At 38.0% G+C, this 17,505-nt stretch overlaps 1 protein-coding gene across 5 annotated transcripts in view; it reads left to right on the top strand.

Moving 5' to 3' along the window:
* The window catches only part of ACER3 (alkaline ceramidase 3), a 180,857-nt gene that overhangs the window by 130,294 nt on the left and 33,058 nt on the right, over window positions 1-17,505 (top strand). For all 5 annotated transcript variants that reach the window (XM_027083473.1, XM_027083472.1, XM_027083476.1 and 2 more), the window contains one exon: window positions 7,014-7,072. In XM_027083473.1, coding sequence (XP_026939274.1) covers window positions 7,014-7,072 — 59 coding nt within the window. The remainder of the gene's footprint in view (window positions 1-7,013; window positions 7,073-17,505) is intronic.

Consider the following 17,505-nt stretch of genomic DNA (forward strand, 5'->3'; position numbering starts at 1 on the left):
TCTAATACTGTGTTTACTTAGCTTTGTTGTAGAATACTAGGTCGAGGATACAGCAAGTGTAATGTTTTCATCTCATCGGGAGATTCAGCGCTATCCTTATACACAGCCTCTTTTGCCCTCTCATCCACATAAGTTGTGTACATCTGCCAGGGATGAGAGCTAAGTGTAGTGGAAGTCACTGTAACATGCAGAAGCTACAGCCCCTTTTTATTTCTTTTTTTTTTCCCCTACCATTCTTTATAATAGGCATCTTTTATACTGTTCTAATGCAGGCCCCAAAAAGCAGACACAACGTTCCCCATTTATCTTAACTGTTGTATTCAAGGCTGGAAGACTTGAGGTCATACGCAGCCAGGCCTACATCATCCCAGGCTGGATATTAGTTAACCCTTTACTCAGACCATGATGTCCCCAGGGTCTAGTACAATGCTCAATACATATTTCTTGGATTCCATTTAATAGAGAGACCACAAATAGTAGGCAGGAGTCATAGCAGGGCCTTATAAGAGTGTCCACCTAAAACATCAGGGTATAGAAAGGTTGAAAGTGAAAGTATGGAAAAATACATATACCATGCAAACACTAAGCAAAAGAAATATGGTATAGTTATTTTAATATTATACAAAATAGACTTTAAGGGGAAAGTATGTCTATTGATAGAGAAGGATTACTTTGTAGTATTAAAAATATTCAATTCAGAAAATTGTATTAATTTAAAACTTGTATATACCTTTAATATATATAATACCTCAACATATATAAGGAAAAAAAGACTGAACTAGAAGAAAAAATAGAAAAATCTATAATCTTTGGGAATTTTAATACACAACTCTCAGTAACTCAAGAAGATATAGAAGATTTAAACTGCTTGATTAAAAATCTTGAGCTATAGGGCAAATGTAAAATACTGCACCCAACAATTGCAGAAACACTTTGTTTTTCCACATTTACAAAAATTGACCATATACTTGCTCATACAGTAAGTCTTAACAAATTTCAAAGGACTGTAATCAGAATATAATTTCTGACTGTAATGCAATTACGTTAGAATTTAAGTAATATAATTTTAAATAATATAGATCAAAGAAATATAGAAATTTCCAGTCATAGAAATTGGAAAATATTTTGAATTGAATCAATGAAAATAAATACATGTTAAAACTTGGGGGACCTTCTGGTGGTCCAGTGGGTAAGACTCCATGCTACCAATGCAGGGGGTCCGGGTTTGATCCCTGGTCAGGGAACTAGAACCCGCATGCATGCCGCAACTAAGAGTCCACATGCCGCAACGAAGAAGTCCGCATGCCACAACTAGAGATGCCGCACACCTCAACGAAGATCCCATGTGCAGCAACCAAGACCCAGAGCAGCCAAAATAAATATATATATATATATGTATATAAAAGAATAGCCACATTAAAAAATGTAGCTATTGGATTCAGCAAAATTCATATTTGGAGGGAAATATCTAGCCTTAAAATGTGTGTACCAGGAAAAAAAGGCTAAAAAAGGAAACATATAGCATATATTTCAAGAAGTGAAAGATAAAACCAAAAAGGAATACAATAGAAAACAAATATACTATGGGGAGAATCAGCAAAGCCGAAAGTTGCTTCTTTAAACAGACAAGTAAAATTAACATACCCTTGGTGAATTTGATCAAGAGAGGAAAAGGCAAGCACAAACAATATCAGATATGAAGGGACTTCCATGGTGGTCCAGTGGTTAAGACTCCGTCTTGCAGTGAGGGGGATGCCAGTTTGATCCCTGGTCGGGGAACTAAGATCCCACATGCCATGGGGCAACTAAGCCTGCTCACCACAACTACTGAGGCCGTGCATCACAGCTAGAGAGCACGCGTGCCACAACTAATCAGCCCATGTGCTCTGCAGCCCGCGCACCACAACTAGAGAGCCTGTGCACCTCAACTAATGAGCCCGCGCACTGTGAGATCTCACATGCCACAGCTAGCGAGCTCGTGCGTCACAATGAAAGATCCCACGTGCCGCAACTAAGACCTGACGCAGCCAAAAAATAAATAAATATTAAAAAAAGAAGAAATGAAAAAGTGATATCACATCAAGCCTTGGCGACATTAAAAAGTTAATTGAATATTATGAACAACTTTATGCTAATAAATTTACATTTTTCATTTTTATTTTTTTAAATGGACAAATTCCTAAAGAAAGTATAACCTGTAGAAACTTACAGAGAATACAAAACCTGAATTGTCCTGTAACAATGAAAAGTGGTTCAATAAGTAGTCAGAAATTTGTGTGCAAATATGACTTTGCTAGAATGTTTACCACACATTAAAAGAAGAAATAATTCCAGTCTTACACAGATTCTCATAGTGAATCGAACAAAAAGAAGAGATACTCTCCAACTCATGTATGAGGCAAGCAAAACTTTAATACCAGTAAGGAGAGTTTGAAAGAGTTAAAATAACAGGCAGAAGTCCTAGGCAAAATATTTCCAAACCAAATCAGCCAATATAAACAAAAATAGGATAAAGCATCATGACTAAATTAGATATATCCCAGGAGTATCAAGTTGGTTAGACTATTAATCAGTATTAGAAAATTATATTAAAAGATTAAAGGACAAAAATTATATGATTATGTCAAGAGATACAGAAAAAGTATTTGATAAAATATATTAATTCATGATTTTTAAAAACTCTTAGCAAACTAGAAATAAAAGAGGGCTTCTTAATCTGATAAAGATTATTTTTAAAAAAATTTTTTTCATCCTACACTCAATGTAACACTTAGTGATGAACCATTGAAAGCTTTCTCTTTGAGACTGAGCATGAGATAGCAGTACTTGTTATCACCAGTTCTATTCATATTGTACTGGAGGACCAGGCCCACTCAGTTAAGCAAGAAAAAGAAATTAAAATTATTGAATTAAAAAGGGTGAGACAAAACTGTAAATATTCACAAGTGATATACAAATGTATATAGGGAAAACCTAAAGACTCTACAAATAAATTATTAGAAGAGATTTTAAAAGGTAAAGTCACATTATATAAAAGCAGTTTGCAAAAAAATGGTTGTATTTATATATAATAGCATCAAACAAGTAGAAAATGACATTTAAAAATTACTACTTATGATAATCATCTAAAAATATTTATGAAGTACCTAGGAGTAAATCTAGCATAAATGTCTAAGACCTATATATGGAAGAAATTATAAAACACATTTACAGACATTAAAGAATATATAAATGAATAAATAGCTATACCATTATTACAAGACACAGACAACACTAATTTAATCTTAAAATTAAGAATTTACGGTCATAAAAAGACACCATAAAGAGAGTGAACATATAACACTATAGAATGGAATAAGATATTCACAACACGTATAATCAAGCAAAGACTAGTATATGAAAAGACCTACAAACCAATAAAAAAAGTAGGAGACCCAGTAGAAAAATGGATGAGACCTTTCACAAAAGATTATATCCAAATGGCCAATAAACATACGAAGTGGTATTCAATCTATATTAGTCATCATGGAAATGAAAATTGAAAACACAATGAAATACCACTACATACTCAACAGAATGGCTAAAATAAAAAAGACTTTATAGTACCGAGGGCTGACTAGCAAGGCTATTAAGCAACACTCATACACTGCACACAGGAGTGTTAATCGGTATAACCACCTTGGAAAAGAGTTTGTAAAAACTACTAAACTTGAGTTTATGCATACGCTATGATCCAGCAGCTTGGCTCCTAGGCATATGCCCAGTAGAAATCCCGGAACGTGTACACCAAAAATTACATACACACACACACACACACACACACACACACACACACACATATATATTTTAACATCTTTATTGGAGTATAATTGCTTTACAATGTTGTGTTAGTTTCTGCTGTATAACAAAGTGAATCAGCTATATGTATACATATATCCCCATAGCCCCTCCCTCTTGCATCTCCCTCCCACCCTCCCTATCCCACCTCTCTAGGTGGTCACAAAGCACCGAGCTGATCTCCCCATGTGATGCAGCTGCTTCCCACTAGCTATCTATTTTACATTTAGTAGTGTATATATATCAATGCTACTCTCTCACTTTGTCCCAGCTTACCCTTCCCCCTCCCCATGTCCTCAAGTCCGTTCTCTACGTCTGCATCTTTATTCCTGTCCTGCCCTAGGTTCATCAGAACCATTGGTTTTTTTAGATTCCATATATATGTGTTAGCATACGGTATTTGTTTTCCTCTTTCTGACTTACTTCACTGTATGACAGACTCTAGGTCCATCCATCTCACTACAAATAACTCAATTTCGTTTCTTTTTATGGCTGAGTAATATTTCATTGTATATGTGTGCCACATCTTCTTTATCCATTCATCTGTCGATGGACACTTAGGTTGTTTCCATGTCCTGGCTATTGTAAATAGTGTTGCAGTGAATATTGTGGTATATGACTTTTTGAATTATGGTTTTCTCAGGGTATATGCCCAGTAGTGGGATTGCTGGGTCATGTGGTAATTCTGTTTTTAGTTTTTTAAGGAACCTCCATTCTGCCCTCCATAGTGGCTGTATCAATTTACATTCCCATCAGCAGTGCAAAAGGGTTCCCTTTTCTCCACCCCCTCTCCAGCATTTATTGTTTGTAGATTTCTTGATGATGGCCATTCTGACCCGTGTGAGGTGACAGCTCATTGTGGTTTTGATTTGCTTTTCTCTAATGATGAGTAATGTTGGGCATCCTTTCAGTTGAAAGACTGGTGCCTTTCAACCTGTATATCTTCTTTGGAGAAACGTCTGTTTAGATCTTCTGCTCATTTTTGGATTAGGTTGTTTGTTTTTTCGATATTGAGCTTCATGGGCTGCTAGTATCTTTTGGGGATTAATCCTTTGTCAGTTGCTTCATTTGCAAATATTTTCTCCCATTCTGAGGGTTGTCTTTTCATCTTGTTTATGGTTTCCTTTGCCATGCAAAAGTTTTTAAGTTTCATTAGGTCCCATTTGTTTATTTTTGTTTTTATTTCCATTACTCTAGGAACTGGGTCAAAAAGGATCTTGCTGTGATTTATGTCAAAGAGTGTTCTTCCTATGTTATATATGTTTATAGCAGGATTATTATAAATAGCTAAAACTTAGACCCCAATGTCCATCAGCAGTAGAATGGATATATAAAATATACATATTTAAATAATGGAATATTAGATAGCAGTGAACACTGATATACCACAGCTCGTATAACAAGTTGAATGAGGCTCACAAGCACAATACTGAGTAAAAGAAGCTTGACACAAGTTTATAAAACAGTTCCATTTATATTGAGGTTCAAAACAGGCAAAACTGAACTCTAATGTGAGAAGTCAGCATAGTGGTAACCCTCGGGGTAGAGAAGGGTATAGAACTTGAGAGTGGTATGAAGTTGATTTATGGTATTCTGCCAAAGTTCAGTTTTCTGACCTACGAAGTCAAAAATTGCAAAGATATTTGTTTTGTGATAATCCTCAAACAGTGTTTATGTTTTGAGCACTTTGTATGTGTTATATTTTAATTTTAAAAGTTTTTTAAAGTTGAAACAGGAACAAGTAAGTAAGAAAACGACAGACAACCGAATAAAAAAATAGGTTTGAACAATAGCAGATATCAATTGGCCAGTGAACATAACATACAGTGTTCAACCTGTAATCGGAGAAATACATATTAAAAACCACATAGACTGACAAAAATTTAGAAGTCTGACAATATCATGTTTTGAGTATGTGGCATGAAAGAAACAGTCAGAATACACATTGGTTGAAGTAAAGGTTGGTATAACCACTTTGGAAAACAGTTTGACATTTTTAGTAATTTTGATAATAATATACCCTCTGACCCAGCAGTTACATTCCTAGGTACATACCCTGGAGAAACTTCTGTATGTGTGTATTAGAATATATGCGTAAAAATGTTCATAGAAGTGAAAACTGGAAATAACCTCAAAATGTCCATCAACACAAGAATTGGTAAACAAATTGTGGTATTTGTTTATGTGATATCAAAAATGAATGAACTATGGCTACATATACAACATAATTGAATTCTAAAAGAAAACAAAAACAAATGTATGTAACATTATTCTATTGTAAATTAAAATTTTAAAAACTTATTTAGGAGTGCATATTTAGGACGCCAGTTTAAGTTAGTAAACACGTAAAGAAAAGCAAGAAAATGTGTTTATTTTAAAAGTCAGGAGAGTGGTTTCCTCTAAGGAGTAGGGGAGAGGGTTGGACTGGGAAGAGATAACATGTGTCTTGACCTGAATGGTACTTTCCCAGTTATTGGCTTTATAAATATTTAAGTTATACATTTATATTCTATGCAGTTTTCTTGTATTTAATATTTCACACTTCTAAAAGTTAAATTTTCCCACTAGGTTCAGGTTTCCAGGTAGTAGTACCTATCCAGTGCTCAATATAGAAGAGAAAGAGGTTAGTTGTTGGAGCCAAGTCTGGGAAGATGTGGGAGCATATAGAATAAAGAACACAGGGGAGTAGATTAACCTCAGTCAAGAAGAAATGGGCACTTCTTTCTTTAGAAACTAGGAATGGTAGAAAGAATGCAGGGAGAGGATGCATATGAATGCACAAACACTTGGGAGGAGAGTTTAAAAGAGTTCAGATTTATAAGATGGGAAGTAGAATCATTTGCTGAAAGTGAAGCTAACAAGAAGGAAAGGATTTCTAGGGAATATGAGGCAAAAATACAGCATTTGTTCAGGTTTTAGCATATATTTAAAATTTCATGGAACCATTCAGAATTAAAATTGACATGAGACTTCTGATATTGATTATTCACAAGCAGGCTCTTTCCACAAAGGTTAGTATAACTCTTCATTATATAATTATACATCTGTTCTTTAAAATGTAATGAAAGGTAATAAATGTTTACATTTAACCGGGAGGACTATTTTTGTAGGCAAAATATACTTCCTTTGCCAAAGAATCATGATTTTACTAACTTCATTTTCCCTTTCTTCTTCAGGTCATGTATGGAATGTTGGTCTTCACATTAGTAGTCCGATCTATTTATATTGTTACATGGTAAGTAGTTTGGATCATCAAAAGAGTACACTTAGGTGGTAAATCTGTAGCCTGAATTGAAATAACACATAAAACCCAACTCCAGAAGGGATACTGGTAGAAAACTTATAACCCAGCATTTATTATGGTATATTGCAAGAAATACTAATTCTTTAAATAAGTTGTTAATAGGCATCACATGAAACCAAGAGTTCTAAAATTAAAGAAATTTGAGGAAAGCTGTGTGTGATGGCCTCCTTTTGAATATTTATAATGTACACGAGTTTATTAAAGGCCTTGAAAAATCCTACAGTAGAAAAGAAAATAATTGTTTTTGTGTTTCTCAAACTACTTAATTAAGGAACCCTTTTTGCAGAACACCTCTCAAGGAAGACTGTTAGTGTCACAGAGAAACAGTATTCCAGAAAGATCATTTAGGAAATAGGCATAATATTTATAGAGTTCATGAAAAATAAAATAAGAAATATTTCATGTGAGTACCTGACATAGGGCCTGACCATATAACAGATGCTCAGTAAGTAAATAGTATGATTTATGGGTTTGTTCCTGTTTTTTTCTTTTTTAATTAAACTTTCTGTTGTGAGATAATTGTAGAAGCACATACAATTGTAAGAAATAATAGATTGTCTGTACCCTTTACCAGTTTCCTCTAGTGATAATGTCTTGCAAAACTATAGTACAATATCATAACCAGGATTTGACCCTGACAGAGTCAAGATACAGAACAATTCTATCACTACAAGGATCCCTGTGTGGTCTTTCTGTAGCCACACCCAGTTCCCTCCTACCCCGTTTCCTTACCCCCTATTCTTAACCCCTAGCAACTACTAATCTGCCCTTCATTCCTCCAATTTTTCAGAGTGTTATATAAATGGAATCACACAGTATATATAACCATTGGGATTGGCCTTTTGCACTCAGCATAATTCACTGGAGATTAATACAAGTTGTTGAGTGTATCAGTAGTTCACCCTTTCTATTGTGAGCAGTATTCCGTGATATGGATGTACCACAGTTTAATCATTCACCTGTTGAATAACATCTGCATTTCCAGTTTTTTATTTCTAGTTTTTTACTATTATGAATAAAGCTGCTATGAATATTTGTTTACAGGTTTTTATGTGAATATAAGTTTTCATTTCTCTGGAATAAATGCCCAGAGTGGAATTTCTAGGTTGTATGATAATCATATGTTTAATTCTTTTTAAAACTTTCAGACTGTTTTTTTTTTTTAATTAATTTATTTTTGGCTGTGTTGGGTCTTCGTTGCTGCACGTGGGCTTTCTCTAGTTGTGGCGAGCGGGGGCTACTCTTCATTGCGGTATGCAGGCTTCTCATTGCGGTGGCATCTCTTGTGGAGCATGGGCTCTAGGGCACACAGGCTTCAGTAGTTGTGGCTTGCAGGCTCTAGAGCACAGGCTCAGTAGTTGTGGTGCACAGGCTTAGTTGCTCTGTGGCATGTGGGATCTTCCCAGACCAGGGCTCGAACCTGTGTCCCCTGCATTGGCAGGCGGATTCTCAACCACTGCACCACCAGGAAAGCCCAACTTCCAAACTGTTTTCCAGAGTGGCTCTACCATTTTACATTCCCACCAGCAGTGTATGTGTGACCCAGTTTCTCTGCATCCTTGCCAACATTTGGTGTTGTCACTATTTTTTATTTTAGTCATTCTTACAGATATGTACTGATATCTCATTGTGGTTTTAATTCTTGTTTCCCTAGTGGCTAATGATCTTGAACATATTTTCATGTGCTTATTTACCATCTGTATATCCTCTTTGGTGAAACGTCTGTTCATGTCTTTGCCCATTTTCTAATGGGATTGTTTCTCTTTTTTTAATTTGAGTTTTGAGCATTCTTTACATATTCTAGATACTCTTCATCAAATATGTGGCTCACAAATATTTTCTCACAGTCTGTACCTTGTCTTTCATGCTGTTCACAGGGCCTTTCACAGAGCAAAAGTTTTCAATTTTGATGAAGTCAGTTTATCAATTTTCCTTTTACGTATCGTGCTTGGGCGTCCAGGCTAAGGACTCAATGCCTAACCCTAGGTTTTCCCATTTTTTACCAAAAGTTTTGTATAGTTTTTACATTTAAGTTTATGATTTATTTTGAGCTAATTTTTATGTAAGGGGTAAGGAGTAGGTTGAGGTCCATTTTTTAACCTACAGAGGTCCAGCTACTCCAGGACCACTGGCTGTTTCTTCACTGAATTGCTTTTGCACCTTTCTCAAAAATTATTTGGGTATATTTGTGTGGATGTATTTTTGACTTTTTTTATTCTGTTGCATTAATTTAGGTGTCTATCCCTCTACTGGTCCTACTCCCTGATAATTGATTACTCTACCTATAAAATACCTCTTCAAATCATATAGATTGATTCCTCTCACTTCTTTTTCAAAACTGTTTTTGCTATTTGGTTCCTTTGCCTTTATGTATAAATTTTAGAATAATAATGTCTATATTTAAAATCTTATTGGCATTTTGATAGGAATTGCATTAAACTTGCATATCAATTTGTGAAGAATTGACATCTTTACTATGTTGAGTCTTCCAGTATATGAACACAGTGTGTCTTGTGTGCCTCTCCATTTATTTAGATCATCTTTGATTTCTTCCATTAGCATTTTGGAGTTTTGATTTTCTTCTTTTTAATTTTTTAATTTAATTTTATTTTTTTATACAGCAGGTTCTTATTAGTCATCCATTTTATACACGTTAGTGTATACACGTCAATCCCAGTCTCCCAATTCATCACACCACCACCACCACCACGCCCCCGCTGGGGGGTAGCACACAGTATTGCTTTAAAGGGTCTGCATGTGCTCACCCAACCTAACCAATCCTCTTGGTGTCCATACATTTGTTCTCTATGTCTGTGTTCCAATTTCTGCCCTGCAAACTGGTTCATCTGTACCATTTTTCTAGGTTCCACATATATGCATTAATATATGATATTTGTTTTTCTCTTTCTAACTTACTTCACTCTGTATGACAGTCTCTAGATCCATCCACATCTCTACAAATGACCCAATTTCATTCCTTTTCATGGCTGAGTAATATTCCATCATATATATGTACCACATCTTCTTTATCCGTTTGTCTGTCGATGGGCATTTAGGTTGCTTCCATGACCTGGCTATTGAAAATAGTGCTGCAGTGAACACTGGGGTGCACTTGTCTTTTTGAATTATGGTTTTCTCTGGGTATATGCCCAGTAGTGGGATTGCTGGGTCATATGGTAATTCTATTTTTAGTTTTTTAAGGAACCTCCATTCTGTCCTCCATAGTGGCTGTATCAATTTACATTCCCATCAGCAGTGCAAGAGGGTTCCCTTTTCTCCACACACTCTCCAACATTTGTTTGTAGATTTTCTGATGATGCCCATTCTAACTGGTGTGAGGTGATACCTCATTATAGTTTTGATTTGCATTTCTCTAATAATTAGTGATGTTGAGCAGCTTCTTGGTCATCTGTATGTCTTCTTTGGAGAAATGTCTGTTTAGGTCTTCTGCACATTTTTGGATTGGGTTATTTGTTTTTTTAATATTGAGCTGCATGAGCTGTTTATATATTTTGGAGATTACTCCTTTGTCCGTTGATTTGTCTGCAAATATTTTCTCCCATTTTGAGGGTTGTCTTTTCATCTTGTTTATGGTTTCCTTTGCTGTGCAAAAGCTTTTAAGTTTCATTAGATCCCATTTGTTTATTTTTGTTTTTATTTCCATTACTCTAGGAGGTGGATCAAAAAAGGTCTTGCTGTGATTTCTGTCAAAGAGTGTTCTTCCTGTGTTTTCCTCTAAGAGTTTTATAGTGTCCGGTCTTACATTTAGGTCTCTAATCCATTTTGAGTTTATTTTTGTGTATGGTGTTAGGGAGTGTTCTAATGTCATTCTTTTACATGTAGCTGTCCAGTTTTCCCAGCACCACTTATTGAAGGGACTGTCTTTTCTCCATTGTATATCCTTGCCTCCTTTGTCATAGATTAGTTAACCATAGGTGCGTGGGTTTATCTCTGGGCTTTCTATCTTGTTCCATTGATCTATATTTCTGTTTTTGTGCCAGTACCATATTGTCTTGATAGCTGTAGCTTTGTAGTATAGTCTGAAGTCGGGGAGTCTGATTCCTCCAGCTCCGTTTTTTTCCCTTAAGACGGCTTTGGCTATTCGGGGTCTTTAGTGTCTCCATACAAATTTTAAGACTTTTTTGTTCTATTTCTGTAAAAAAATGCCATTGGTAGTTTGATAGGGATTGCATTGAATCTGTAGATTGTTTTGGGTAGTAGAGTCATTTTCACAATATTGATTCTTCCAATCCAAGAACATGATATATCTCTCCATCTGTTGGTATCATCTTTAATTTCTTTCATCAGTGTCTTATAGTTTTCTGCCTACAGGTTTTTGTCTCCCTAGGTAGGTTTATTCCTAGATGTTTTATTCTTTTTGTTGCAATGGTAAATGGGAGTATTTCCTTAATTTCTCTTTCAGATTCTTCATTAATATATAGGAGTGCTAGAGATTTCTGTGCATTAATTTTGTATCCTGCAACGTTACCAAATTCATTGATTAACTCTAGTAGTTTTCTGGTGGCATCTTTAGGATTCTCTCTATATAGTATCATGTCATCTGCAAACAGTGACAGTTTTACTTTTTCTTTTCCAATTTGTATTCCTTTTATTTCTTTTTCTTCTCTGATTGCCATGGTTAGGACTTCCAAAACTACATTGAATAATAGTGGCGGGAGTGGGCAACCTTGTCTTCTTCCTGATCTTAGAGGAAACGCTTTCAGGTTTTCACCATTGAGAATGAAGTTTGCTGTGGGTTTGTCATATATGGCCTTTATTATGTTAAGGTAGGTTCCCTCTATGCCCACTTTCTGGAGAGTTTTTATCATAAATGGTGTTGAATTTTGTCAAAAGCTTTTTCTGCATCTATTGAGATGATCATATGGTTTTTCTTCTTCAATTTGTTAATATGGTGTATCACACTGATAGCTTTGCGTATAATGAAGAATCCTTGCATCCCTGGGATAAATCCCACTTGATCATGGTGTATGATCCTTTTAATGTGTTGTTGGATTCTGTTTGCTAGTGTTTTGTTGAGGATTTTTGCATCTATATTCATCAGTGATATTGGTCTGTAATTTTCTTTTTTTGTGACATCTTTGTCTGGTTTTGGTATCAGGGTGATGGTGGCCTCATAGAATGAGTTTGGGTGTGTTCCTTCCTCTGCAATTTTTTGGAAGTTTGAGAAGGATGGGTGCTAGCTCTTCTCTCAGTGTTTGATAGAATTCACTTGTGAAGCCATCTGGTCCTGGACTTTTGTTGAAAGATTTTTACTCACAGCTTCAATTTCATTACTTGTGTTTGGTCTGTTAATATTTTCTATTTCTTCCTTGTGCAGTCTTGAAAGGTTATACATTTCTAAGAATTTTTCCATTTCTTCCAGGTTGTCCATTTTATTTGCATAGAGTTGCTTGTAGTAGTCTCTTAGGATGCTTTGTATTTCTGCTGTGTCTGTTGTAACTTTTCCTCTTTCATTTCTAATTTTATTGATTTGAGTCCTCTCCCTCTTTTTGTTGATGAGTCTGGCTAATGGTTTATCAATTTTGTTTATCTTCTCAAAGAAGCAGCTTTTAGTTTTATTGATCTTTGCTATTGTTTTCTTTGTTTCTATTTCATTTATTTCTGCTCTGATCTTTATGATTTCTTTCCTTCTGCTAACTTTGGGTTTTGTTTGTTCTTCTTTCTCTAGTTCCTTTAGGTGTAAGTTTAGATTGTTTATTTGAGATTTTTCTTTTTTTTTGAGGTACGCTTGTATAGCTATAAACTTCCCTCTTAGAACCGCTTTTGCTGCATCCCATAGGTTTTGGATCATCATGTTTTCATTGTCATTTGTCTCTAGGCATTTTTTGATTTCCTCTTTGATTTTTTCAGTGATCTCTTGGTTATTTAGTAACGTGTTGTTTAGCCTCCATGTGTTTCTGTTTTTTACGTTTTGTCCCCTGTAATTGATTTCTAATCTCATAGTGTTGTGGTCAGAAAAGATGCTTGATACGATTTCAGTTTTCTTAAATTTACTATGGCTTGATTTGTGACAGAAGATGTGAGGTATCCTGCAGAATGTTCTGTGCACACTTGAGAAGAAAGTGTAATCTGCTGGTTTTGGTTGGAATGTCCCATAAATATCAATTAAATCTATCTGGTCTATTGTGTCATTTAACGCTTCTGTTTCCTTATTAATTTTCTGTTTGGGTGATCTGTCCACTGGTCTAAGTGAGGTGTTAAAGTCCCCCACTATTATTGTGTTACTGTCAGTTTCCTCTTTTATAGCTGTTAGCAGTTACCTTATGTATTGAGGTGCTCCTGTGTTGGGTGCATATGTATTTATAATTGTTATGTCTTCTTCTTGGATTGATCCCTTGATCATTATGTAGTGTCCTTCCTTGTCTCTTGTAACATTCTTTATTTTAAAGTCTGTTTTATCTGATATGAGAATTGCTACTCCAGCTTTCTTTTGATTTGCATTTGCATGGAATATCTTTTTCCATCCCCTCACTTTCAGTCTCTATGTGTCCCTAGGTCTGAAGTGGGTCTCTCGTAGACAGCATATATATGGGTCTTGTTTTTGTATCCGTTCAGCAAGCCTGCCGTCTTTTGGTTGGAGCGTTTAATCCATTCACATTTAAGGTAATTATTGATATGTATGTTCCTATGACCATTTTCTTAATTGTTTTGGGTTTGTTTTTGTAGGTCCTTTTCTTGTCTTGTGTTTCCCACTTAGAGAAGTTCCTTTAGCATTTGTTGGAGAGCGGTTTGGTGGTGCTGAATTCTCTTAGCTTTTGCTTGTCTGTAAAGCTTTTGATTTCTCCATCGAATCTGAAAGAGATCCTTGCTGGGTAGAGTAATCTTGGTTGTAGGTTCTTCCCTTTCATCACTTTAAGTATATCATGCCACTCCCTTCTGGCTTGTAGAGTTTCTGCTGAGAAATCAGCTGTTAACCTTATGGGGGTTCCCTTGTATGTTATTTGTCATTTTTCCCTTGCTGCTTTCAATAATTTTTCTTTGTGTTTCATTTTTGCCAGTTTGATTACTGTGTGTCTCAGTGTGTTTCTCCTTGGGTTTATCCTGTATGGGACTCTCTGCACTTCCTGGACTTGGGTGGCTATTTCCTTTCCCATGTTAGGGAAGTTTTCAACTATAATCTCTTCAAATGTTTTCTCGGGTCCTTTCTCCCTCTCTTTTCCTTCTGGGACCCCTATAATGCGAATGTTGTTGCGTTTAATGTTGTCCCATAGGTCTCTTAGGCTGTCTTCATTTCTTTTCGTTCTTTTTTCTTTATTCTGTTCTGCAGCAGTGAATTCCACCATTCTGTCTTCCAGGTCACGTATCTGTTCTTCTGCCTCAGTTATTCTGCTATTGATTCCTTCTAGTGTATTTTTCACTTCAGTTATTGTATTGTTCATCTGTGTTTGTTTGTTCTTTAATTCTTCTAGATATTTGTTAAACATTTTTTGCATCATCTCGATCTTTACCTCCATCCTTTATCCAAGGTCCTGGATCATCTTCACTATCATTATTCTGAATTTGTTTTCTGGAAGGTCGCCTATCTCCACTTCATTTAGTTGTTTTTCTGGGGTTTTATCTTGTTCCTTCATCTGGTACATAGCCCTTTGCCTTTTCATCTTGTCTATCTTTCTGTGAGTGTGGTTTTTATTCCACAGGCTGCAGGATTGTAGTTCTTGCTTCTGCTGTCTGCCCTCTGGTGGATGAGGCTGTCTAAGAGGCTTGTGCAAGTTTCCTGATGGGAGGGACTGGTGGTGGGTAGAGCTGGCTGTTGCTCTGGTGGGCAGAGCTCAGTAAAACTTTAATCCGCTTGTCTGCTGATGGGTGGGGCTGGGTCCCCTCCCTGTTGGTTGTTTGGCCTGAGGCGACCCAACCCTGGCGCATACCCAGACTCTTTGGTGGGGCTAATGGCGGACTCTGGGAGGGCTCACGCCAAGGAGTACTTCCCAGAACTTCTGCTGCCAGTGTCCTCGTCCTCTTGGTGAGACAGAGCCACCCCCCACCTCTGCAGGAGACCCTCCAACACTTGCAGGTAGGTCTGGTTCAGTCTCTATGGGGTTACTGCTCCTTCCCCTGTGTCCTGATGTGCACACTACTTTGTGTGTGTCCTCCAAGAGTGGAGTCTGTGTTTCCCCCAGTCCTGTTGAAGTCCTACAATCAAATCCCACTAGCCTTCAAAGTCTGATTCTGTAGGAATTCCTCCTCCCGTTGCTGGATCCCCAGGTTGGGAAGCCTGATGTGGGGCCCAGAACCTTCACTCCAGTGGGTGGACTTCTGTGGTGTAAGTGTTCTTCAGTTTGTGAGTCACCCACCCAGCAGTTATGGGATTTGATTTTATTGTGTTTGCACCCCTCCTACTGTCTCATTGCGGCTTCTCCTTTGTCTTTGGATGTGGGGTATCTTTTTTAGTGAGTTCCAGTGTCTTCCTGTCAATAATTGTTCAGCAGTTAGTTGTGATTCTGGTGTTCTCGCAAGAGGGAGTGAGAGCATGTCCTTCTACTCTGCCATCTTGAATCAATCTCCGGAGACTTCTAGGAAAACCACTGACTTGGTACTGAGAAGGAAACCAACTAAAGCTTTGATTTTTTTTTTTAAGCAATTGTAAATGGTATTGTATTTTTAAATTTTGGTGTCCACACATTTATTGCTATTATATAGAAACACAGCATATTAATAATGGTACCAGAGAGATCAAGATAGCAAAATAGAAGGACATGGAGCTCACCTCCTCCCACAAATACATAAAAAATACACCTACGTGTGGAACAGTTCTCACAGAATAACTACTGAACACTGGCAAAAGATCTCATACAACAAGAGCCGCAAGAAAGATCACCATGTAACTGGGCAGGATGAAAGAGAAAAAAAAAAAAAAGGAATTGGTGTTCGACCTACACCCTGGGAGGGTGCTATGAAACAGGAGCAGTTCCCTCACCCTGGGAACCCCCATTGGTGGCTGGAAGATCAGCCAGGACAGAAAGGGAGCGTCAGAGGTTCAGAGGAGAGTGCAGCAACTGGCTTGTGGCAGGCAGAACGGAGAGAAACCAGCACAGTCATGGCCACCTTGCTGCATTCCCCAGCCTGAGACGTGCATCTGCTGGTGTGTACAGGGCCTGGGTGCTGAAATTCGGGCTTCAGAGGACAAACCTCGGGAGAGGACTGGGGTTGGCTCTGCGGAGACAGCCCGAAGAGACTGGAGTGTGGCCCAGGCCACAACCTGGGGTATGGGCAGGACTGAGCCCAGGTATGCCATGGAAGCCCCATTGTTAACACACACGCAAAGGGAGGGAAGGGGCCCCACCACAGCAGCCTTATTTTCCTCATTGCTCACAGCAGGCACAACTCCACCTCTACGAGCTCTGGGAGCTTGCAAGTCCTGGCAGTTGCCCACACCCAGAGGCAGGGCTGAAATCTGGGCTTGCAGCTTTACGACTGATGGATTTATAGCACTGGTGCCTTTATTAGCTCAGTGCCTTCTGGCCATCTCAGTGGATTACTGGTGCTCCTGAGCCTGGGGTGGGTCCAGATTTAGCACCTGTTGGCTTTGCGGGCATGTGCACACAGAGGCGGGCCAGGGTCTGTGCTGATTCCATAGCTCCCGTGGCAGGTCCCTGTGTCTGACTTCGGCAGATCTGTGCCAGCAGCTTTGTGATCACAGCAGCTGAGGGACATTCAGGCCAATTGCCTGTATTCCCTTGACTGAGACGGGGCCGAAGGCAGTACCAAGAACAGTGTACTTTGTGAGCGCGCACAACCGGTGACAGATGACACCACAAAGCTCACTTTCTGGTGGACAGCTCCTGCGGAGGAATACTTAGTGGATCCTCTTCCAGTGGAAGTGCTCCAGTTCCACCTACCCAACACCGCACTTAAGAATTGGATCTGGGGGCTTCTACTCCAACAGCTGGGGAGCAGATCTTGCCCCTGACAGGGCTGTGACAGCCACAGAGCAAAGAGGAGGCCCCACTCAATATCCAGTACGGGCTCTGGTCTCCACAACACAAGTTACACCCCCTGTCAACGGGATAATGGCCAGCACACGCTAAGGTAAGAGACAGCAGGCATCCATACTAAAAACAGCCCTCACACCAAAAATATTAGACTCATGCAGGCTCCACAGGAATGTTTCCACATACAAACAGCCCTTAAAGACCACAGTAGATAACTATTTCTCCTAAATTCATAGAGTCAAAGAAATATAAGTAAAAAGAACCAGAGGAAATAGTCCCAATTAAAAGAATGGGAGAGGGCTTCCCTGGTGGTGCAGTGGTTGAGAGTCCGCCTGCTGATGCAGGGGACACGGGTTCGTGTCCTGGTCTGGGAAGATCCCACATGCCGCGGAGCAGCTAGGCCCGTGAGCCATG

Source organism: Aethalodelphis obliquidens, unplaced genomic scaffold (assembly GCF_003676395.1).
Source record: "Aethalodelphis obliquidens isolate GAN/ISIS:26980383/991018 unplaced genomic scaffold, ASM367639v1 scaffold50, whole genome shotgun sequence".
NCBI lineage: Eukaryota > Metazoa > Chordata > Mammalia > Artiodactyla > Delphinidae > Aethalodelphis > Aethalodelphis obliquidens.